General features: G+C 42.4%; 1 protein-coding gene across 6 annotated transcripts in view; it reads right to left on the minus strand.

The window, feature by feature from the left end:
- Positions 1-24,280, minus strand: part of NEDD4 (NEDD4 E3 ubiquitin protein ligase) — a 125,799-nt gene that overhangs the window by 66,164 nt on the left and 35,355 nt on the right. For 3 of the 6 annotated variants that reach the window (XM_040968751.1, XM_040968749.1, XM_040968748.1), the window contains exon 1: positions 8,959-11,010. In XM_040968751.1, coding sequence (XP_040824685.1) covers positions 8,959-10,509 — 1,551 coding nt within the window. In that variant the 5' untranslated portion in view covers positions 10,510-11,010. Of the gene's footprint in view, positions 1-8,958; positions 11,011-18,084; positions 18,139-24,280 lie in introns of those variants that run through there. The other 3 variants (XM_040968750.1, XM_040968752.1, XM_040968753.1) reach the window with 2 other exon arrangements.

Genomic DNA, 24,280 nt, shown 5'->3' on the forward strand with positions numbered 1-24,280 from the left:
CCCACTCCTTCTTCCCTTCAGAAAGCTTGCTCAGAGCCTTTATCTGGGCACACAGCTCAGTGGTAGCAGTTAGTGGAATATGTAGGCTATGAATCAGACTCCACTGCGGAAACTAATCCTTGAGTCACCATCATAATATTCCACTGGCATCCACCCCAGGGACAAGGTATTCATTTAAGAGTGCCACTCTTGCATGAGAAGGATGAAGCATGGAGTAGTGCCCTTTCTTCATTATACTCATCACTTAAGTACCCTGCCTTGGTTATCTGTCTGGGCAAAGCTGTCTCCTCACCCCAACCTATCAGGATTCTGCAGCTACCTCTACAGCATCCAAAGGGGTCCTTGATGTATTCGTCAACTTCATAAACACGTATCGTCCATTTTGACTTAGGCACTGTTCAATGGCTATACAGCAGAAACAAGACCAAAAGTCCCTTATTTAGGGAATGATTATCTCATAGATCAGAGCAAGAAAGACTGCCTAGAAGCTTAACTCCTCCTCAAGAATCAACTCTAAAAAATTTACATCTGCCTGTCTACTTGATACACTATTTCTAGATCTCTATTTTCAGCTTTTTTTCCTGTTATGTTTCTTGGTTTTCATTTTTTACCTGAAATGTTGAATATCTTATAAAGCCTTTTGAAATTAGGCTAAGCCACAAGTACCCACAAATACTACTAAAATGCAGCCATCAGTATGCTTTCTCAAGTGGCTGCAAACAGTGCTTAAGATTTTCAAGTGTTGATTTGTACTTGAAAAGTTGTATACAAAGTTAAGAAGCAAAAAGCCTGTCGCAATTGCCTGGAACTGAATTCTTGCCTTAATGTGCCAGGATCCCATATGGGTGCTGGTTCCTATTCCAGCAGCTCCACTTCCCATCTAGCTCTCTGCTTGTGGCCTGGGAAAGTAGCTGAGGATGGTCCAAAGCCTTGGGACCCTGCACCCACATGGGAGACTCAGAAGAAGCTTCTGGTTCCTGGTTATGGATCAGTTTAGTTCCAGCTGTTGCAGCCACTTGGGGAATGAACCAGCGGATGGAGGATCTTTGCCTCTCCTCCTCTCTGTAAATCTGACTTCCCAATAAAAATAAATAAATCTTCAAAAAAAAAAGCATTACAAACATATATAATTGGCCTTTAAACTTTCTCCTAATAAGCTATCAAAAGGACAGTTCCTAATTAAGCATCGATTATATAGGCTGCTTTCATTCATTCCATAAGGCAATGAAAAACTTAAATATTCTTATTTAAACAATTCCAAAACAATGTATTATTTTAATAAACTACATTTAGGCAATGATTTTTAAAATAACATAAACAAGAATCACAGTCAGTATCGTGAACTAGAGATCCCGTTAAGTCGAACAGCATTCCTTACAGACCAGTATTTGCAAAATTTTTAACAAAAAGGTAATCCTGTAGACTTTAAAAGTCAGAATTTTTGTTATCACTTCTATCGTAGTTCTTTAATAAGTAGGCAACCTTGTCTTTGGAATTTTAAATGTCGAAATAATCTCTTTCTTATTACATGGTTTCAATCAAATACTAATCTGGATGCCTAAATGGATTTAAAACCCTGGAAATTATTTTGGCCTTGGCCTCAAGTATACTTGTGGTCGTAAAATAAGAAAATCAAAGAAATTTTCTTATTTTCTTTACAACAAAAAATTCAGATCTCTGTATATACAACTGGCATCTGAATTGGATGGGTATGTTTTTAAGTAAATTTTTATTTTAACAGTGCTTCAACTATGAACTGCATTATGATCTTTATCAAGAAAGATCTTAAGCCTTGCTTCACAAAGTATGTTTGGAGAATTAGCAGCAATGGTGTGATCTGCTAGCTTATTAGAAATACAGATATCTCTGGCCTCTTTCCCAGTCAGGCAGACCAGAACCTGGATTTGAACAAGATCCATGGGTTATTGGCATGCTCTTGAAAATCTGAAAAGTCATGGAGCCAACGGACATCTTAAAAAGCCCTTCATAAAGCATTAGAGGCAATACATACACGAAAACTTGAGAGAAAAAAAGAATTAATCCTTAATGAGATTATATTCAATATATAATGAAATATGAGACATTCTGCAAGATGAACAAAAGCTAAAGAGCTGAGAGTACTTTTGTACTTAATGAGCAGAACTTACACATACGTCTAGTAAAGGCCGATAAAACTGATGAACAGTTCTATGCTTATGTGATACTTCTAAATAAAGAGAAGGCCTACTCTCTTTTTTCCCTTATTTATGTCCTGGAGCGTGATGATGTCCTGGAGGGATGTGCTGATTCAAGGTACTCTTTGCTGTGATGGGCACCTGGATTGTCTATACAGCATACAGACACAGGGGCTGGCTTGGAGGTGCAGTGAAGCTGCCACCTAAGATGCTGGCACCCCAGACTGGACTGTCAGTTCAACTCTCAGTTGTTCCACTTCGGATGTAGCTCCTTACTGATTCTCCTGGGCAAAGTAGCAACTGATGGCCTAAGTACTTAAACCCCTGCCACCCACAATGGAGACCCAGATTCAGGTCAGCTTCCAGCATTGGCCATGCCCAGCCCTGGTTCTTTTAGCCATTTGGGGAAGGAATCAGTGGATGCAAGATGTCTTTCATTTCCCCCTCTATGTTCATCTGCCTTTCAAATAAACAAAACACCCCAAACCCAAGGCATACACAGAGGCTAGCTGCTTGCCCTTCTAAGTGCTCAGATTTGCTGCTCCAGATGTATATCAAGAGGGTGGTCAACTCTTAGCAAAAGTGGAACTGCTCCCATGTTGACAGCCTCCCCCCAAACACCTCATAGAGCTGAAACAAAGTTCCCCCTTTGTTTTTCTTGTATCTGTAAATGTCTGTCTGGATTTGAACATGGCCTTCTAGTCTCAAACGAGGACAAAGAAAGGGTACTGAACCAGACATGTGAGCAATACTCCAGGTATTTGTGGAAGTGTTGACGGAGCAAGCGTCTCTCCTCCACACTCACTCGCTCCTCCTCCTAACCACCTTCCTGACCTCAACACGTCGCCTTGCCACACCCAGGGCCTCTGCCAAGGCCCCTCTGTCGACATTGGCTTTGGCCCTGGCTTCTGCTGGTCTCTTGTTCTTAGGGATCCACAATGTGACACAAGGGAGGACCCAGGAGGGCCAGGCCTTAAAACAACAGCACATGGTGGGCTCGTCTTGTGAGAAGGCAGTGAGACAGACAGGGCTGTTATTCTCCAAGGAGTTTCAGGAATGAGGTGAAAATCCTGACTTGTTCTCTACCTGGGAGCTCTATTTGCTTTGTCTTATTTATGGTGATAGGGAGGGGACTGAGAAAGTCAAAGACACGCTGTCCAAAGTGAGCTGTGAGTATTTATAGGTTGTGCCAAGTTTTCACTTCTAATTCTCCGTGTCCCTCATTAGATACTGCTGAATCTCCACTTCCGCCCTCACTGGCCTTTCATTTATTCTGTGAATTCCAAGGTGAAAAAGCACATCACCATGACCTCTTTATCTCCGCCTGGAACAGAGACTTGCTCTTTTTATAGGAAGGGAAGTGTCTTACCCATTTATAGTCACCTAACTAACATCATGTCTTCTTTGTGATGGCCCACCTTGCATGCAATCTATGGCATTATGCAAGCAAACCAACTTTATCCCTTATTTCCCTCCTTCTACCTGGCTTCCCATTCTGTCCCTAGTTTACTCTTGCTAATATCACCAAGGATCTCTTAACCACTATGTCCAGGGGGCACACAAGCTGTCTGTGGCATTGTATGCTGCCTGCACCCTTCTCCCCTTCCTTCTAACTCCTTCCCTCCAGATCAGGTGGCTCCTGGCCTCCCTAGGAGCTCTAACTCAGTGCCTTGCTCTGTCTTTTCTTGCTGCATCACTAGAGTTGTAGTGGTCTGGGGTTCTGTCCTTCCTTCCCATCTCACTTTGTACTTCCCTTGGTGAGCTCATCCTCACATAACACTTTTCTGCTCCCAACTCCCAATCTACCCACCCAGCGAATGCTTCTTTCTCAAGGCCTGGCCCTTGTCTCTCCAGGGACCCACTACATTGCAGTCTTCTAGCACAAACCTAAGAGCAGGAGATGGCTCCTCCTTCCCCATGCGGCTACCCCTCCTCATTCACTCTGTCACTCACATTAAGACAGTTCTATTTGTTTCTAATCCACGGTGTCACCTGAGTTTATCTTCTGAAGACACAAAAGTGAACACTCTGGGTTTGACGTGGTAGCCTAGCATCTGAGGTCCTTGTCTTCAATGCGCTGGGATCCCATATAGGTGCCAATTCTGATCCCAGCAGCTCCACTTCCCAACCAGCTCCCTGCTTGTGGCCTGGGAAAGCAGTCAAGGGCGGTCCAAAGCCTTGGGACCCTGCACACACATGGGAGACCTGGAGGAAGTTCCTGGCTCCTAGCTTCGGATCGGCACAGCTCTGGCTGGTGCGGTCACTTGGGGAGTGAATCATCGGACAGAAGATATTTCTCTCTCTGTCTCTCCTCCTCTCTCTACATATCTGACTTTGCAATAAAAATAAATAAATCTTTTTTTTAAAAAAGCGAACACTCTATATTCTGAAATAAGGTCTTCCATCACCTAGCTACCTTTGAAAAACATTTATTTATGTATTTATTTAGAAGCAGACATAGTCTGAGAGAGCTTCCATTTACCAATTCACTCTCCAGATCTCTGTAATAGCCAGGGATGCTCAAAACCAGGAACCAAGATTTGCATCTGGGTCTCCCATAGAGGTGGCAGCGACCCAAATTGGACCATCTTCTACTGCTTTCTTAGGCACGGCAGCAAGAAGCTGGCTCAGAGGTGGATAAGCGGGGACTTGAACCTGCTGCTCTGGCATAGGATGCAAAGGTGAGAGGGAGCAGCTTAAACAATGGGACAGTGTGGACCTTGGATGTCGGAACTACTGCCTGTCAGCAGGAGACAGGCCCCTTTCTCTCCAGCAGAAGGGACCAGAACTAATGGGAGTCCCAGCCACTTGCAGGCCTCATCTCCTGGTCCACCAACCCCCACTGCTCTGAGTGAGTGCAGCCGTACGTATCTCTATCCCTGCCTGTGCTGGTGCTCTCACCGAAAACAGAGGTTCTCAAGGAGGGGAAAGCGTGCTCCCTGAGAGACATCAGGCAATGACCGGAGTCATTTTTCGGTTGTTACTCTGGTGAACAGGCGTGTTACTGGCACTGAGTGGGCAGATGGCAGAGGTGCTGCTGAGTACCGCACAGTGCCCAGACAGCCCCTCTCAGGAGATGCAGCCAGTCCCCCAGTCCAGCAGTGCTGAGACGGAGAAGCCCTGCCCTCTGTTCTCCTTGCTTTCTCTGCCAGCTGAACTCTAACAATTCCAACACCACCTCCTCTGTGAAGCCTTCCTCTACTTACTGGGGTCCTTTCCTCCAGCAAAACACTGTCAGATCTTTCTCATACCCATCTCTATTTTTTGCACATTATGCTGAAACCAAAGACTTTGTGGGGGAGGGAGGCTGTCAGCGTGTTATCTAGTAAAAGGCCACAAGAAGGGACTTGCCCTGAGACAGACTTTTATTCTTTTTTTTTTATTCCCAGCACTTGGGACAGTGCCTGGTATTTAAATGTGTGATAGACACATGAACCTAAGAAGCTAGATCCTACAGAGAATGCGAAATATTTCTAAGTACACAATTCAGCTCATGAACCTCCCCAAATTAACGTAACTCCTCAGTTCCAAGAAATCCACAAATAATATTGTTCACCAAATTCCTAAAGCTGATCATTCACATTTTATATCAGTTTTAGAGTCAATATTAATAAATTCCATTTTAATAGAAAAGATCAAGTGTTGTTTAAAATAAACTCAACCAGATGTCTCTAAACATCCTGCTAAATCTAGTAAAATAATGACCAGAAAAATAATGGAGCACTAAAATTAGTATGATTTAAAGTGCTTATTTTAGGAAGCAAAGCCAAATAAAGAAAAAACTGAAATGTATAATCTTGAGATTAGTGTTACAGATTTTGGAATCACTGAAGCATATATTTGGACAAAGTTCTTCTAAGGTTTAAGCACTATTACCCCCTCAGGATAAAATAACAGATAAAGAATACAACAGCTTTGTAACAGAAGTAAAAATATGTCTCAAATGAAAATGTACATATGAGCAATGAATGAAGACATGTAGAAATTCGGGCAAAATGCTGTAAAATACTAAGTGTAAAGTCTCCAGGTAGGCTAGTAGTATCATATAGGAAACTCAGAAATTAACAGATTAAAAACATACTAATAGGGTAAACTACCTGCTGTAGACTTTAGAAATCTCAAAAGTCACAATTCTGTAAGCACCATATTTATGTAGAGTACCTTAGCTCCTCAACTGGTTGAGTTAAGAAAATAGGGCCCAATTTCCATTTTCAGGTCAACAGCTATGACATAGCCTTGACAAAAACCCTGTTCTTCAAATAAGGGCTCACATCACCCCAGGCCAGACATTGTTCTGTTCCTGGCTTTGCCTTCTACAGAAACACCACTGTCCAAAGAAAAGACTCTGAAATCTCACCTTCACTCTAAGCTGTAAACACAGAACCCAGCCTGTGTCCCAGACACAGGTAAAAGTTCTCACTGAACTTCAAAAATCAGTCATTAATGAGCTGTTGATTACAGACGAAACTTGACACTGCACTGCTGCAGACTGGCAGCCAAACACACAAGAAAACAATCCGTGGACCTCACAGCACCTCAGAACCCAGGGTCTCGGAGCAGAGCGGTGATTTAATTTCCCGGCTGCTGGGTACAGATAGCTGACATTACTAAATACTACTCTAGTATCAACTTGTTAGCTCTGAGTCCAGACTCAGCAGATCAGAATACGGACCCAGACTAACTGGAGACATGGGAAATATTTTGGGAGCTGTTTATTTATAAGTGAGTTACAATATACCACTATAATTAGATTAATATATAATTATTGATAAACACAGGATTATTTCTAAAACCCTATTATTGTTACCACTGCTATGTTTAGAAAAAAGCAATATTAGTGTGTTCCTCTTAAAACAAGTCCTTGCTTTACTATTTATCAGTTAAAGCAATTTGTATCTAGTACAAAATGAACTTAAGTGTCACTACTATTTACAGTACTTTTACAAGCAGGTTTTGATTAATGAACATCTAAGAGAGGACTAATTTAAAGTTCTCCAGCAAAAGTGAGTATGTCTGCCAGGCTTTATAAACCAGTAATCTACTACAAAACAGAATGTGTCACAAAAAAATTTAAGGTGGCCTACCTCAATGTAAATAAAACCAATGAAAAAAAATTGTGTATTTCCAGCAATGCAAAAGACATTTAATTCACATTTCATAAAAACTCTCTAAAATATCCTTTTTCAAAAGTACCAATAAAACCAAATTGTAACATTGCCAGAAAATCAATTAAATTAAGGATATTTCTATATGTATTTTACACTAATTATTCCCAGTAGATTATTTAACAAAAAGTACCAACAAGACCAAATTATAATATTGCCAGAAAATCAACCAAATTAAGGATATTTCCATATGCATTTTACATTAATTATTCCCAGATTATTTAACAAAGTATAAAATAAGCTCATAATACGTACTAGGGTCAAACAGTCTACTATTAGTATTTTTCTTAACCATTTCTTCATTTTTCAGGGCAAAATGCTTGGAGGAATGACAGTCTTCTGAAAACCTATTTTATAACAAGTTTTCTAAATGGAGCCCGTAATTCTAAATCACAGATCAGAATTTAAAATCTGACCTTTATTTCATTTCCAGCAAAGACTGTTGCCTATATTAATGTGTGGGCACTGGCAACAATGATTAATTTTATCACATCTCTACAAAGAGAAAACAAAGAGAAAACAAAGAGAAAACAAACTAGCTAATACTTAACACTGACCTAAAGGTTTTTTTTTTTCCTGTTTAACCTTCAATGCAGATACTGCATGTTATATAAACATACAGGTATATTCATTCCCACCCTCAAAAAACACCAACCCTATCTATAATAGGGTTGGTCAGGAAAAAAAATTATAAATTTCCTGGATTCTAGCGGGAGCTTCCCAATGTGGAAAGTCAAAACTGTACTTCTGTTCAAAATACTTTAAATAGTTTGGAAAAACCATATTACATAAAGGGTTGTTCTGGCTAGGACTCACTAGAGTTAAATTGCTAGTATAATAAAGCAAACTTGTTGAAACAACAGATAAGGTAAAAAGCCTGTAAAATGCCTAGCAGCCGAAACCAAAATCACACTAAGAAAACTTAGAATTTAGTATTGCTGAAGAATTGAGTTATATTTTAGCAGGCAGTATTCACTGGTGGCTAAAGAAAAGTAGGATGGAAACAAAATCCCTGTGGCCGGGGCATATACAGATGCAAAGGCCATGTATTTCTCCTTGGCTTTAAACTTGCAGCCTGGCAGTTTTTTATCAATGCTCTTACAAACACATGCAGTGTAGAGAAGTCTTCCTTCTACGGTCCTCTGTAAGACAATCTTTACATTTTACGTAACACTGGTTTACTATCGTACGCAAGCATTTGATGTTTTACTTATTTCACAATAATAAAAGAGGGGACAACACCAAAGTAGTACTCTCAGAAGCAGGAATAAAATAAGGAGTCAATGACTCAACTATTATGCCACTTGAGGAAAAACCAAACCCAGATAACACGTTGTAAACTAGACTGTTATTCAATAGTTGCTATTATGCCACAGAAACATTTTATTGCTTACATCATTTAGACAAGAGATTTAAAAAAATATGTATTCTGGAAACTGTTAAATTATTAAAGTGAAAAAACCATCAGAGAATCTTCAGCTTGAAAAATATAATGTTCATGACTATAAAATACTTGCTAGCTAAAGATCAGGAAATGCTGAGCATAGCATACTTTAACCAAATTTATCCGTAAGCTATTCCAGCATAAAACTCATTTAGCAAGACCAAAGGAAACTTACCTTACAAGAATTGGACAGTTCATTTATGAAATCTCTGTTGTCTCTTGAGAAACCCGCAACCTGATCTTCATTCCTAGATGCAAACTTGATGAGCAACTGAGATGGTCCCCCCTTAGCACAATTGTGTTGAAGGCTGGATAAACAGGAAATACTTGGATAAGTTCCTCCCAATGAAATACTCCTTTGTAAAATGGCATGGCTTTTGTTTGTCGGGGAATTTGGTCTTTCCAACTCTCCACTGATATTTACTTGGTAATCTGCATTTAGGGAGGATGGCAAACATACAGATGTCCTGGGTCTGAGCTTGGGCATGCACTCTGAATCAGAGTTCAGCTCGACTTCCGACATCTCTGCTTGACAATTCTCATCTGTAGTTTCACCATCTGCTGTGATTGCCTTTGGTTGTGTGAAATGCACTGAAACACAAGAATATCCTTCAGGTGACTTCTCCCAGGCACTCTGTTTGGGACTGTTCCGTGACAGGGCAACTTTCTTTGGTGCCGAGCCCTTCCCGTGAAGTGGCCGGATGTCTCTTACTTCTCCAGGTGTGTAGATTGTTTTAGACAACCGGAGCCCATTGACAGCTGTTGAAAGAAATCCTTTAGCACTGGTACCATCTTCATGATGTGCCATGTCACTGGCAGACACCAGAAACTGGTGTGAAGTTTGGTAGGATCCTTTGCTCGGAAGAGTACTTGTACTCGTGGGAGACGTTGGTGGGGTATTTGAAGGACTCCTGGGAAAAATGACCAAGGATGAGCAGCGTTTGAGTGGCATTTTCGGGTTCCTGCTCACTGCCAACTTCACTGTCTCTAATCCAGGCTCCAAGTCATCCTGGACAAAAGGAACTGTACTCGTACTTCTTGAAAAAATTTCACGTGGAGTGGCAATCCTGATTGGCACACTTCTGTGGGAGGTGCTGTCAGAATATAAATTTCCACCCAAAAATGGATCGTCGCTTGATGGAAAAGTGTAACTGCTGCTGTCACTGACAACACTGTTTGCGTACGAGCCTCCGCTTGTGATACTTGCACATGACCCGTAGTCACTACCGGTGCTGCTGTAAGATCCATTATCACTGGCAGGAAAGTGACAAAGGCTACCGCTACACATGGCAGAACTGCTTAAAAGGTGGCCACCGGTGCCAGCATTCAGTTCATGATCAGCCACAGCAGGGCTGTCAATGTCATTCTTCAAGACACAAGCACACGAAGACGTGTCATCGCCATCAGCTAAGACACTGCAAGATGGAAGACATCCACTGTACCTTGTTGGCTGCAGTGAAATCTGTAAACAGCTGCTCTTTTTATTAACATTTTCAGACGCAGGAGCAGATGGTCTTTCCTGAGCCTTAACACTTTCCTTGATTAATGGAGCTCCAGCAGCGTGTCTGGGAGTCAACTTCATTTGAACCACGTTCGACGCTGAAATCCGTGCTGGCTTTTGGAAGCCCATGTGGACGTGGCCATCCAAATCATCTCCGGAGGTCTCTGACAAAGGGTACGTATTGCTTCTTCTGGCTGCAAAGTGCAATCGTAAGCTTTGTGCCATTTGTCCTCATTTCCAAACATGTTAAGGGCTGGAAGTCATAACAAAGATCTCTGTCGGGAGACAGGCTAGAAGCAGCTGCACGGCATCGCAAGAAAAAATCATTTGTGCTGCCTCAAAGAGCTGCGGAGCAGTACCCTGCGTCCTTGGTAAAACATCAGATACCAGATATCACGGAGAGAAAAAGACAGCCCGGTCCTGAGGCTGACGGTTCCAAAATATCTTGAATCGCTTGTAGTCAAAATGCCCTCACTTACAAAGCACTTGATTTCCAGCGACCTTTAAGCTGAGCTCAGCTGCAGCACACTGACTCAAACAGAGCCAACCTTGTTTCAATTATACCTTCTCCAATTTGCATGAATGAGTAACACAAGAACAACAATCTTCTAGCATTTCAAGTCGAAACCGTGTTTTTTTCACCCCAGCCCTACTAAATGAACACTGAACTATGTGAATCACAGTGCCTATACTTTCTCCGGCACAGTTTAGCCACTAATATTTTTACCCAAAGGTATAGAATTACAGGAAGTTGGTAGGAATGAAACTCCATGTAATTGAGTATCTAATCAAAGATTGAATTTCCAAACAGTAGCCATGCTAGGAATCTAAGTTAAGTTAGTTAGTGTAGGAAGGACTAAAAAAATTGTTTAATGAGTAAATTCAAATAGTTGTATAAATGTGGAAACACCCAAACTCTGGGAGGGAATTAAACGCTGAGTATGAAATCAAACAGATAAATACTTTAGCTTCTGAATATCAGTTTCAAAAAGTGAAAGCTTAAAGACTATACTATATAACCAGCCTAGAGATAATGTTGTAAAAATTGAGCATAGGTCTGAAGAAAAAAAAAATAAAAACAACAAAAACAAGCTTAAGAGAAGCTGTCACCAAGCATTTTCTCCTATAATTTTAAGCCCTTTTGGAGCCAAGTAGTACAGTCTTTAAATGATGCCGTTTATATTTTGACTATTAAAACTCTGCCAAGAAATAGCCTAAGCAAACGTTCCTTTAAAAATATATGCAGATTAGACAGAAAAGTTATACCCCAGCATGTTCAGGACACACAGGATATTTTATTCCACTGTCTCTGCAATTCATTCACTTACGAGAGTGTTGTGGTAAGTAAAGTCTAAAAAGGATTTAACACATCAAATAAACACATCTCAATGCCAATTCTGTTCTGAAAAGCTCACAGGAGCTCTTTGCTGGCCCCTACTGGTGCTTTGGAACAACCATTTAGTAGTTGGATATCTATACAGAAACACAAACCACACTACACATTTCTTTATATAAACAAAGTACATATTTGTTTACATTGCTGAAGGCTGGCACTGCTCTACAGGTGGAACTGCTGGCGCTGATAAAACTCACACAGCAGAGAACAGTAGACTGACTGTTCCTTGAGAGGTTGTGATTTTGTAGATGTATTTTTGCTGCTTTGTATTTATTTAACCTTTATTTTAAGTTTATTAGGCAATAAAAGTTTAATATTTAAATTTCTCTCCCAAATGTCATAGACCATGCTTGGTATTTTATTTGAAAGACACAAATTTATTTTTAAATAATACTCTAGGGTATGTTTAAACTCCTTACCTGAATTTTATAGCTGGAACTCCAGTAATAAATATATACTGGCTCATTCATAGGAAAGTCAAAAGTAAAATAGCTCAGTTGTTTACATGGTACTACACCCAAGTTATATTTTTTCTAAGTCAGTTTTTTTCCTAAGTAAAAGCAAATATGTAAAACATATACTCACGCTTTGTTTAAAAAAAGAAAACTGCTTAAGTTAGACCTGTTTTCAATCACAACTTTCTACATGGTATTTTAAATCAATTAAGATCATAAAATAGAAATCTGGGAATTAAATTCCATGTAACTGGAATGGGACATGTACTGTGTTTTAGAATGTGTAAAGAACTATAAACTTAGAAATACAATCATTAAACTATTTTGGTTTTACACAATCTATTTCCTTTATGATTTTACAGACTTCAGTAAATATTTCCTTATGCTTTTTTGCCTAAAGATGAAGGAGCTCAGATTGTTTTACTCTACCTTCAAATGATTTCAGTAGTCCTTGGATTAAGTTAGGGGCCCAAGACCTCACAGAATGAACCACTTCTGGTAGGCTAATTAATAAAGTATTACGCAGGTCCCAATGTGAAGGTTAATTCTATGTGTCAACTTGGCAAAGCCACAGTGCCCAGATGTTACGTAAAATATCACTTAGATACTGCTGCAAGGGACACTGTGAATGAGATCAACAATTCAATCAGTAGTAGTTAAAGCAAGGGGATGGTACCATGGTAGTGTAGGCTAAGCTCCACTGTAGCATCGGTATCCCATATGTGCATTGATTAGAGTCCTGGCTGCTCCGCTTCCCATCCAGCTTCCTGCTTATGGCCTGGGAAAGTAGCAGAGGATGACCCAAGTCCTTGGGCCCCTTCACTTGCATGGAGACCAAGAAGCAGCTCCTGGCTTGGATCAGCTCAGCTCCAGCTACTGCAGCAATTTAGGGAGTCAACCAGTGAAGATCTGTCTCTCCTTTTCTCTGTAAATTTGCCTTTGAATTCAAAATAATTTTTTTTAATATGTTAAGGTAAGCAGATCACCTCCCACAATATGTTGAGTCTTGTGCAATCACTTGAAGAGCTTATGAGCAAAGCCACAGCTTTCCCCCAAAATAAGCAATCCTGCCTCACGACACATCAACACAGAAAATCGCGCCTGGGTTCCCAGCTTCCTGTACTGCCCTTTAGATGTCAGACTCAAATCTGAAACACTGACCTCTACTGATCTGAATCCCAGCCTGCTGTTCAATGACTCCAACTGCAGACTCACCAGCTGCCACAACCATGGGAACCCGTTCCTTAGAAATCTCTCTCCCCAGACCAGGCCACAGCACCCACAGGTATGAGCAAGAGCCAGATCTGGGAGTCTGGGAGTTTGGGGGTTTGGAGGGCTGTGGATGGAGTGTTCCTGACTAGTTGCAATACCTGTGGGTGCACATGAGGGTGGGTCTGAAGCAGACCTGGAAGAGGTCCACAGCAGACTCCCTGACAAGGCCCCAGTACTTGCTGGTACAGGTATGTGCTGGTTTAGGGGCAGGCTGTGCTGTCATGTGCAAGTGCCCCGTCTTGACATGGATCTGATTGGGGTTCTTGGGGGTTGACCCAACCAGACTACAGCACTTGCCAGCACATGTGAGGCTGGGTCTGAGGGCAAGCCTTAGAAGGAGTCCTCAGGAGTCTCCCCAACTAGGCTGCAGGACTTGCTAGTACAAGCAACAGTCAGGTATGGGTGCGGGCTGGGTTGGGCCAGAGCAGCCCAGTGGGTACTGGCACCTGTGGGTCTAGGTGCAGGCCAAACTAGGCCTGGCTCCAGCACCCAGTAGTACATGCAAGAGCTGGACTATCAGGAATTGACCCAATGGTTCCATTCCACCTGACCCTCAATCTCAGGAAACACCACATGGAAGTCTAGTCTGGCCTTGGAGCACATGAAGCGGGACTGCTCTGCTTCGTTCCTGACTCTGCAAGGAAAGACAACATACTGGGATGCACAGTTAAGACAGGATGGCTGCCTCTGATTGAACAGAGGACTTTGATGCTTCATCAAAAGATGGAAAGAAGAGCAGGCTGAACAATGCTGTGGGCCCAAATCTCCACAAAACATCTAAGGCTAGCACATACTAAAACAGACACAGACAGCTGGCAGGTATGGGAAGCAATATCTTATACTTGGCGCAACCAAGCTAACACCAAATCAGAGCAATTGAGACTACTCAAGTAACAGCCTTAGGACATTCTTCCTCCCAACAGGGTCCGTGGGATGGAGTTAGGGGACCATTTCTGTGCACTGATGTGGTCTGGCAGCAAGGAGTGGTGCAACACCTCCCTCTACCCCCACCCCCACTGTAACAGGAGGGAGGGCACAGTCTTTTCCTTCCCTAACCACCCCCACCACCAGCTCCATCCCTTCCCATCCCACCCAGAGAACCGCATAGCTCTGTAGTCTTCTCATTTATATATAACAAACATTTAAAAACAAATAAATTTAAACTTAAATCTCTCCTTGGCTCCTCTCTGTATATGTATCATTATTAGTTCTACTTTTTACTAATCTGGTCACTAAAGTTGAGAGACAGAGCATCTCCAGTCAGAACACAGGTGTCCATTCAAATTCCAGGGGCAGGTGCATGTCTCTAAAGGGTGGCACAGAAGCACCAACTCTTCCACTGATGGGAAGTTTCACCATTCTGAAGTATTCCATCTTTATGAACAAAGCCACCACTATCCTCATCACCAAACGATTCAATTGTTTAACCTTCAAGTCTTAAGATGGGCTGGAAAAAGAAGGGATGGGGGATTTACAAGACTACTCTTTCTGAAAAGCAAAATATCACTTATATTGCTAATACTTTCCAAATGACTAGAAATTGTGTGTGCTTAAAATTATATTTCTGCTCGTTGTCCTATGTTTCCGAAGAGAATCTGTGAGGAAGATTGTATGTTATTAATCTGGTTGGAAATGCTGCGGGAGAGTAAAGACATAAGCATAGCATATGTCATATTTTCTATAACATCTCAGCAGATCTATGTCAGCCATCTGCTAGGACCAGCAACAGCTTGAAGAACTACACTGAGAAACACCTCCCATGGTAAGGATCTCTGGCTCCCTATTGCTGGTTAAGTGAGATTCTTTAGAGAGGAACATTTTACAGATTCAAATCATGCAAGGAAGCAACTCTGAAGGGATGTTTGGGAGTTTCTTGGAAGTTTGTGGAAAATGGAATGAAAAGATAAGTTTAGTGACAAACATTTGGCCTAGAGATTTCAGATGTTTATACCCTGTGTCAGAGTGCCTAGGTCTGAGTCCCAGTCTGCAGCTTCAGATTCCAGCCTCCTGCTAATGCACACCACGGGAGGCAGCAAATGATGGCTCAACCACTCGGATCCTGCCCAGACAGGAGCTGTGGCTCAAGATCCCAGACATTCAGGGAGTGAACCAATAAATGGGAATGGGAAGCTCTCTTTCACTGTATCTGTCTGTGACTGTCAAATAACAAGAAAGAAGAAAAATTTGTTTTGGTGCCAAGAATTTTGAAACCTATGCACCATCTTTTCAAAAATGTTTCTCATTTTTGGAGCTGGCATGATGGTTCAAATTGCTAATCTTCCCCCTCCAAGGGCTAGCATCCCATAGGTGTGTTGGTTCCTCTGCCGGCTGCTCTACTTTCCAACTAGTTCCCTGTTTCATGGCCTGGGAAAGTAGTGGAGGACGGCCCGAAGCCTCGGGACTCTGTACCCATGTGGGAGATCTTGAAGAAGCTCCTGGCTTTGGATTGGCTCAGCTGCAGCTATTGCACTCACTTAGGGAGAGAACCAGAGGGTGGAAAATCATTTTCTGTTAATGTGCCTTTCCAATTTAAAAAATTTAAAAATAAAATAAAAATTAAAGATTTTTCATGACCTTTTGATGTCCCCACAAATACTAATGCTAGGGGCTTTCTGTTCCCAAAAGACATTTATCGCTCAGTACCACTTCCCACAAATTTTCTGAAGTCATAAATGATTTGTAATATTTTTTTAAATATTTATTTTTATTATTTTTTTATTGGAAAGGCAGATATACAGAGAGGAGAGACAGAGAGGAAGATCTTCCGTCCGATGATTCACTCCCCAAGTGAGTGCAACGGCCAATGCTATGCCGATCTGAAGCCAGGAGCCTCTTCCGGGTCTCCCACGCGGATGCAGGGTCCCAAAGCTTTGGGCAGTCCTTGACTGCTCTCCCGGGCCACAGGCAGGGAGCTGGAAGGGAAGTGGGGCTGCTGGGACAGAACCGGCACCCATATGGGATCCCGGGTGTGCAAGGTGAGGACCTTAACCACTTGCGCCACCGCACCGGGCCCGATTTGTAATATTTTTTAAAGCAAGAGTCTGGACAGTGGGTTCAACTTGAGTAGCCAGAAAAGATAATACTAGTGGGAAGGGTTACAGGGAGGGCTTCAAAGTTTCTAGAAATGTTCCAGCCCTAAGATGAGTGGTAAGTATACAGACAATGGCCTTCAAATTGAAAACCAAAATTTGTATTACATAAACTTTTCTGTATTTCACCATTAAAAAAATAAAATACCAATACTATATTCTATCCGGTCCCAACCAAAGGGAATCAGATTTGTAGAAAGGCGGGGTGGGGCAGGGACGCAAGGGGGAAGGACAGGAAAACAGTTCCTATCCTGCAGAAAGAGAAAAATGCAAGTAGAAAACCTTACCACTGACTGCAGCTGACCAACCAAATCACAGACATCTAGCACCGGGCCTTAGACGATCAGATGGCCAGCCTGTGACAAAGTCCCCTTCGACAGTCAACACGTACTTTCATTTATTACATTTCAGATTTCACTGACAGTATCTTTAGTGACTAGGGTAATACTCCTTTCTGGGAGTGAGGTGGGCATATTGATGCTGACACTCAAAACAGATTCTGTTAAAAAATTCAGTGGTTTTTGTTGTTGTTGTTGTTGATTAAAAAATGAGTGAAATGATTTCTTTTTTGTGCTTGTGTGTAGTAATTACTCCACTTTGAACACATCGTGGTAGTTTTAGAACCATGTGCTCAAATCTTTTAGGTTTAAAGTATGAAGATACTGGGCCCAGCGTGGTGGTGCAAGTGGTTAAGGTCCTCACCTTGCATGCCCGGGATCCCATATGGGCGCTGGTTCTATCCCAGCAGCCCCACTTCCCTTCCAGCTCCCTGTCTGTGGCTCGGGAGAGCAGTCAAGGACAGCCCAAAGCTTTGGGACCCTGCACCCACATGGGAAACCCGGAAGAGGCTCCTGGCTTCAGATCGGCATAGCATTGGCTGTTGCGCTCACTTGGGGAGTGAATCATCGGACGGAAGATCTTCCTCTCTGTCTCTCCTCTCTGTATATCTGCCTTTCCAATAAAAAAAAATAATTAAAAAAATCTTTAAAGTATAAAGATATTATGAGGATGATCTGAAGTAGAATCCCAGAAGTCAAGGCCATCTTCAAGAGACCAGGAATCAGAATGACCAGACTGGACTGGCTTTTCTGCTCTGCAACAGATGGCTGTGTTTACAGAGACTGTCCATACTCACTCCTTAGCAGTGTAAATAGGGCAGAAGAGCAGAGCTAAGAGTGCATGGGACAGTTAGCTGGATACAGGGAACCTCAAGACAGTTTACAGCAGCGAGGAGGTACAGGCAAACACGCTCCCAGCAAAGGCGACCTCTCTCCAGCTGATAATCAGGCTTCATTGAGAGGCTGGAGGGAAGGCAAAGCAAAGAGGACACTTTGCCTACCAGTTCCTGCCCCTACTGATCCTGAGAGAGAGACCATACCCTATGATCCACTGACCATCTCAAGTGGCGATGGGGAGAAGGATGGGGAAGTAGACAGTAGCACAGACTGACACAATTGCATCTCCAGCTAGAGTTGCACAACCATGGTAAACCACCTCTCAGACCACAGAGTCTCTGCTCACATCCCTTGGTTGTTCCATGGAACTATAACCCTGCTGCATAATGGCACCCAAGGGCACTGCAACTCACCAGTCGATTCTCATCAAACACTTCAAAGAGGAGCCGGTGCTGCTGAGGATGCACCTGCGGGAGCAAACAACCAGTGAGCATCAGTACACAGACACCAAGAAGCAATGTTCCAAAATGTCACCACTTGCTAATTCCTGTTATTTACATGGAATTGGAAATCTCATGAAATGCACAGGAGCACGAAGGTCAGGTGGCACTCTACCTTGCAAAAGTGGATGTGGTCATTTATTTTTTCAGAGCATTCTAAATTACAATGAAAGGAAGTTAGGTTTCCAACATTATCTAAATGTCTGCAAACAAACACAAATTTGCATTCTAATTCTTACAATTAATTTTATGTATTCACTTTTCATTTATCAATTTGGAATGATCCAAAGTGAATGTTGATTTTGTAGGAACTAATGTTCTGACTCCTCTTAGTGTTAACTTAATCGACCCATTTATTGCTTCAAATATATAAAGTACAAAAAGCAGACAAAGGGACACAGAGTCTTCACTTCACATTTTACAACACAGAAGTAAAAATGTCAGTTATTTTGTTTTTTATAGGCAGTAATTTTTTATTATTTTTAAACAATTTATTTATTTGAAAGAGTTACAGAAAGAGAGAGATCTTTCATCCACCAGCTTACTCCCCAATGGCCATAATGGCCAGGGTTGGGCCAGGCTGAAGCCAAGAGCCAGAAGCTTCATCCAGATCTCCCACATGAGTGGCAGTATGCCAAGCACTTGGGCAATCTTCCTTGCTTTTCCTAGGCTGTTAGCAAGGAGCTAGATCTGAACTGGAGCAGCAATGTCTTAAGCAATGCCTTTACCCACTGGCTTTCTTTTCTATGGATTGTTTCAACCTCAAGCTAATACTAAAAATAAAGAACCTATTGCTATTGTTACTTGTTTGTTTGGGAGGGAGGAAGAGGGGACAGGAGAGGAAGAGGGCCAGAGAGAGTGCTCAGTCATTCCCCAGATGCCTGCAACAGCCTGGTTGGGCAACGGTGGGAACAGGAAAAGTCTGGGTCTTCACACTAGGCGAAGAATCTCATCACTTCAGCCATCACCTGGGGCCCCAAAGATCCACATCAGCAAGAAGCTGGAGTCAGGAGCTGAAGCTCAGAATCAAATGCAGGTACTCCAATGTGGGGTTAAAGCAACTGCTCCCCAACAAAAATCTTTCCAACTTTTTTTATAGCAAAGTTATATCTTATATATAATTATATGTGTGATATATGCATATATATGCATATATCACACATATATGTTTATATCACAACTACGCTTAATTTTCCACTATATATATGTATGAGTGTGTATATATATTTATATATATAATATTGAACATTATGATGTTTTACAGCTTTAATGTATACATCCAAAGTACTTATAATCTTCAGGAAAAACTCCTATTCATGACAAAGATATCTAGAGACTTAATTCAAAGTCTACTTTCCTTTCCTTCTGAGAACAATCCCAGTTTCAGTAACAGCCATGTGCCAGGCTTGCCGAATTGTGGAACTTTTGAGGGTAACATTCATTTTTTTTTTAAAGATTTGCTTATTTTCATTGGAAAATCAGATTTACAAAGAGGAGAGACAGAGAAATATCTTCTGTCCACTGATTTACTACCCAAGTGGCTGCAATGACTGGAGCTGAGATGATCCAAAGCCAGGAAGCAGGAACCTCCTCTGGGTCTCCCACCCAGGTACAGGGTTCCAAGGCATTGGATCATCCTCCACTGCTTTCCCAGGCCACAAGCAGGGATCTGGATGGGAAGAGCGGCCAAAAGGATAAGAATCAGCATCCATATGGGATCTCGGTGCATGCAAGACAAGGACTTCAGCCACTAGGCTATGGTGCTGGGGCTGTAACATTCATTTTTCAAGAGTTAAGTATAACATACACTCAGTAAAGGATAAAATAAAAAGGTAACTATACAGCTTGCCAACTTTAGATACTGCATCACCACTGACCATTTCTGTTCATTTCATGCATTAGTCTTTACATGAAGGATGTCCTCTGAAATGGCTCCCCTTGGCAACCCTGAAAATGTATCCCTTGCACCCAGGAGTGATCCAAGAAGCCAATTCGGTGGCAGTCATTGGAGAGGATTCCTGGGACAGCTTTTTCAAGTGGGCAAGGCGTGTAGTTCGTTATGATGGCGGGTGCTTCTGAGCCATATGGTAACACAGAGCACCTGAGGACAGAAGCCTGTAAGCATGGCTAGCCACGCTGGGGATAGAAACATCCTCTAAGACATCTGCATCGTCTCTCCAAAGATGCAAAACTTCCAGGTAGAAGATGAACTAGGCTGAGACTTGAGACATGGAAGATTTACATAGTACAGATCGTCACCTCACAAGCAGGGCACCTGGGGGAGGTATGGGCCAGGAGGATCCTGCACTATGGAGATGACACTGGTTAGGAACATCTGTGTATCAAGTGGCAAGAAGTACTTGGTTCGTTAAAAGACAGACAGGGTAGTGACTCTGAAACCCAGGAGAGATGTTAGGTTTCAATGGTAGGGAGAGCAAGACATTTATAATGGAGAGATGGCATGACTTAGGTTGCATATAACGCTACTTTTGTCAGACACACATGAAATGCACTGGAAAGAGATAGATGCTGGAGTCCACAGGAACGGTGGCTCCAACCAGTCAGGCAGAAGTGTGTTTATGTCCAGGATGTCCCAGTAAGAGTAAGGAAGGAGACAGGGCTACAAAAACATTTTGAGGGAAAAACTCAAATATATCAGCGTCTATCAAAGTTCCTAGCAGATGCTGTGGATGCTCAATGAATAATCGGTTGCCTGGTTTGGGCTGTAACCAATAGCTTTCTGACAGGATTCTCTACCTCAATCATCTTCCTATCTGATCCATCTAATCCATCACTCCTGCAACTGGAGTGTAGGTCCTCTTTACCACCCTACTCAAAAGGTGTCCCCAGCAGTTTAATAAAAATGCTTGAAGACCAAATAAACCTTCATAATCCAAGTCCAATCTGCCCCAGGGACCTCTCCGCCTGTAACTGTTTGCATGCTCACCCAAACGCACACCCACCTTGTGTCGGAATGCCACTACTGAGTGTGCATCCTGGCCTGTATCTCAGCACATCCCAAAGTCTCTCCACCTGTAACACCTTTACTCTGCACATTCAATTTCTACCGACGGTTCAAGCCTGAACTCCAATGTCAACCCCACCTCAGGCCACAGCCTCCTGTTCACTCCTGCTCCTCTGCTCCCGCAGCAGTTTGTTACAGAACTTAGTACATTTTGTTCCAGTAAATTGGGAATTTTTTTATGTGATCTCTCCCAACCAAATTATAAACATCATAAAAGACTTACATCACATTTGTGAATACCAGAAACATAATATAAATGTAAAAACACAATGAAATACACTAATTCCAGATAGCAGCCTAAACACAAACGGCCTCTGGAGACCCTCTGTAAGTTAAAGGAAAGGGGTTTGTAGAAGACATGAATCAGGGCCAGTGTAGAGGTATAGCAACTATTCCTCTGCCTGCAGCACCAGCTTCCCACCTGAGTGCCAGCTCAAGCCCTAGCTGCTCCAGTTCTGATCCAGTTCCCAACTTATAGCCTGGAAAAGCAGCAGAGGACAGTCCAAGTCACTGGGCCCTTGCACACATGTGCTAGACCCAGAGAAAGCACCTGGCTGCAGGGGGTGGATGGGGCTAGCTCTGGCTGTCACAATCATCTGGAGAGTGATCCATAGCTCGCCCTATCTATCTATCTATCTATCATCTATCTATCAATCTCTACAATGCTTTTAAGTAAAGCTAAATCCTTAAAAAAAAAAAGACATAAATCTATTATGTCAAACATAGCATGAGAGGGCCATCAGCAGATGAGTGACTGTGATAACTCCTTGGCAGAGAGGGGAAGCAGACATGAAACTGAAGAAACAGAGCACAAGAAGCTGCAAATCACCCAGGGAAGAGAGTGGTGAAGCAATGGGGGCAACTGCCCGGTGGAAAATACTGCATACACCTGGGTACACAGTCATGTGCGTGTGTGCACACACACACCCCAGAGTGAGAGCTTTCGCTTTTTGTGTCTGATTTCAGAAAGGAGTTTAACAGAAATGTAAACACCATTAAGCCCAACACATGGAGTAGGAATGGTAACAAAAATACTACACGTAACTGTGAATGTTGGTGCATTTCAAACACAGAAGCAATACAAAATTTCTATTTTATTCATGTTATAACCAGATTACCAGAGAGCACGGACTTACAGAAATATTGTCCCTCAAAGAAAAAAAGAGAGCCTAGAGAACAAAAGAGATCAATTTTAAAACATATGTAGCAGTCTCAGATATTTTAGGACCATAAATCTTGAATCTACAAAGTAAAAAAGAGTACAGCATAAAAGCGTGGCTGGCATGACGATTCAATTAGCTAGTCCTCCACTTGCAAGCACTGGCATCCCTATGAGTGCCAGTTTGTGTCCCGGCTGCTCCACTTGCCATCCACCTTCCTGCTTGTGGACTGGGAAAGCAGTAGATGGCCCAAAGCCTTGGGACCCTACACCCACGTGGGAGACCCAGAAGAAGCTCCTGGCTCCTGACTTCGGGTTGGCTCAGCTCTGGCCACCACTGCCATTTTGCAGAGTGAACCAGCAGATGGAAGATCTTTGTCTCTCCTCTCTGCCTTCCTAATAAGCATACTCTGGAATAACATTACTTATGATCATCACTGGAAGATATGAGAAATCACAGCATTTTTCCTCTCTTTTTAAAAGACTGATTTATTTACTTCAAAAGCAAAGCCACGCAGAGACAAGGGGAGAAACAGAGAAAGAGCATTTCCATCTGCTGGTCCACTCCTCCTCCAAATACTGCAATGGCCTGAAATCAGGAGCCGTCTCTTTTAGTCTCCCACATGGCTGCAGTGGCCCAAGCACCTGGACCATCCTCTGCAGCCTCCCAAGGTTCATTAGCTGGGAGCTGGATCTGAAGCAGAGCAACCAGTAACTGAACTGGGGCTCACAAAGAATGCTGTTATCGCAGGCAGCAGCTTTATTTGCTACACCACGGCATCAGTTCCTCAAATCTTTCTCCGGTCCTGCGGTGCCAAGGAGGATTTCTGACTGCAGCAGGAGTCCCTATCAGTCCAGGAGCTCCTGCATGCAACCACCCGGAATTCCCAAACGATAATGCAAACAGCAAAAAATAACTCGAGAAATTACACAAACGGGACATTTTCCAAACAGAAGGGAAACAAGTAGTCTTTAAATGCTTACCACAGGCTCAAGACAATGAAGTTTAAACATCATACTGAGTCCTATCACTTTGAAATTTTAAAACAGTAGCACAAAGATAACTAACAAGTTTTCAAAAGAGTGATAAAGAGAATATGAGTCACACTTTTTCATGGCAACACAACGCAAAAGATGATCAAGAGAGGCCTTCGAGTTTGTCAAGAACATGCTGGCTCCATTTACTTAGCTGCCAGAGCTGGCAATCCATGGTGGATGTGCATGCAGAAGCCAGTTGACAGTGCTGCAGAAAGGACTAGAACAATCAACAAAGTCACAGAAGGGTTCCTTCCCAGAATCAGAATCAAGGGGAGGACAGAGCATCACTAGTCCAGATTTGAAATCTGGTTATGTCCCAACATCCAACCTTTTGAGTGCTGCCATGATGCTATAATTGGACATTTCCATGTCTAGCACCATGTGACAGGATGGAATCAGTGCAGGAACAACAGAAAGATTGTGTAACATTACCTTCAGGGCATATGTAATAAGCTGCATGTGAAACAGAAATGAATTTCGTGCTGACATCTGGGTCTCCTCTCGCAGGTATCTCATGATGTACATGCAAATATTCCAAAATTCAAACAATTCCAAAGTCCCAAACCAACTTTAGCCATAATTTACTTAGTGCTCTATCTGATGGGATGCCTTCCCCCTCTTTGCAGCTGACAGAATTGTGATTTTATTCAAATATAGAAAACTAACTTTAGTCATGCATGGAAGTCCAGACTCCTGCAGAGGTCAACATCGCTTCCCCCATGTCTTAAGGCAATTCCATTTTCCAACCAGGGAGTGGGTTAGAAATAGGTATGTGGATGACTTCTGGGCCAAGAAAGAAGAGATAATATCTCCTGGGGACTTCTGATAACAGGTTCTTCTTGTCTGTCTCTGGACATTGTTGATATGAAGATCCAACATATGCAACT

Source organism: Ochotona curzoniae, unplaced genomic scaffold (genome assembly GCF_017591425.1).
Source record: "Ochotona curzoniae isolate NIBS_2020 unplaced genomic scaffold, NIBS_Ocur_1.0 scaffold_4701, whole genome shotgun sequence".
Classification (NCBI taxonomy): Eukaryota; Metazoa; Chordata; class Mammalia; order Lagomorpha; family Ochotonidae; genus Ochotona; species Ochotona curzoniae.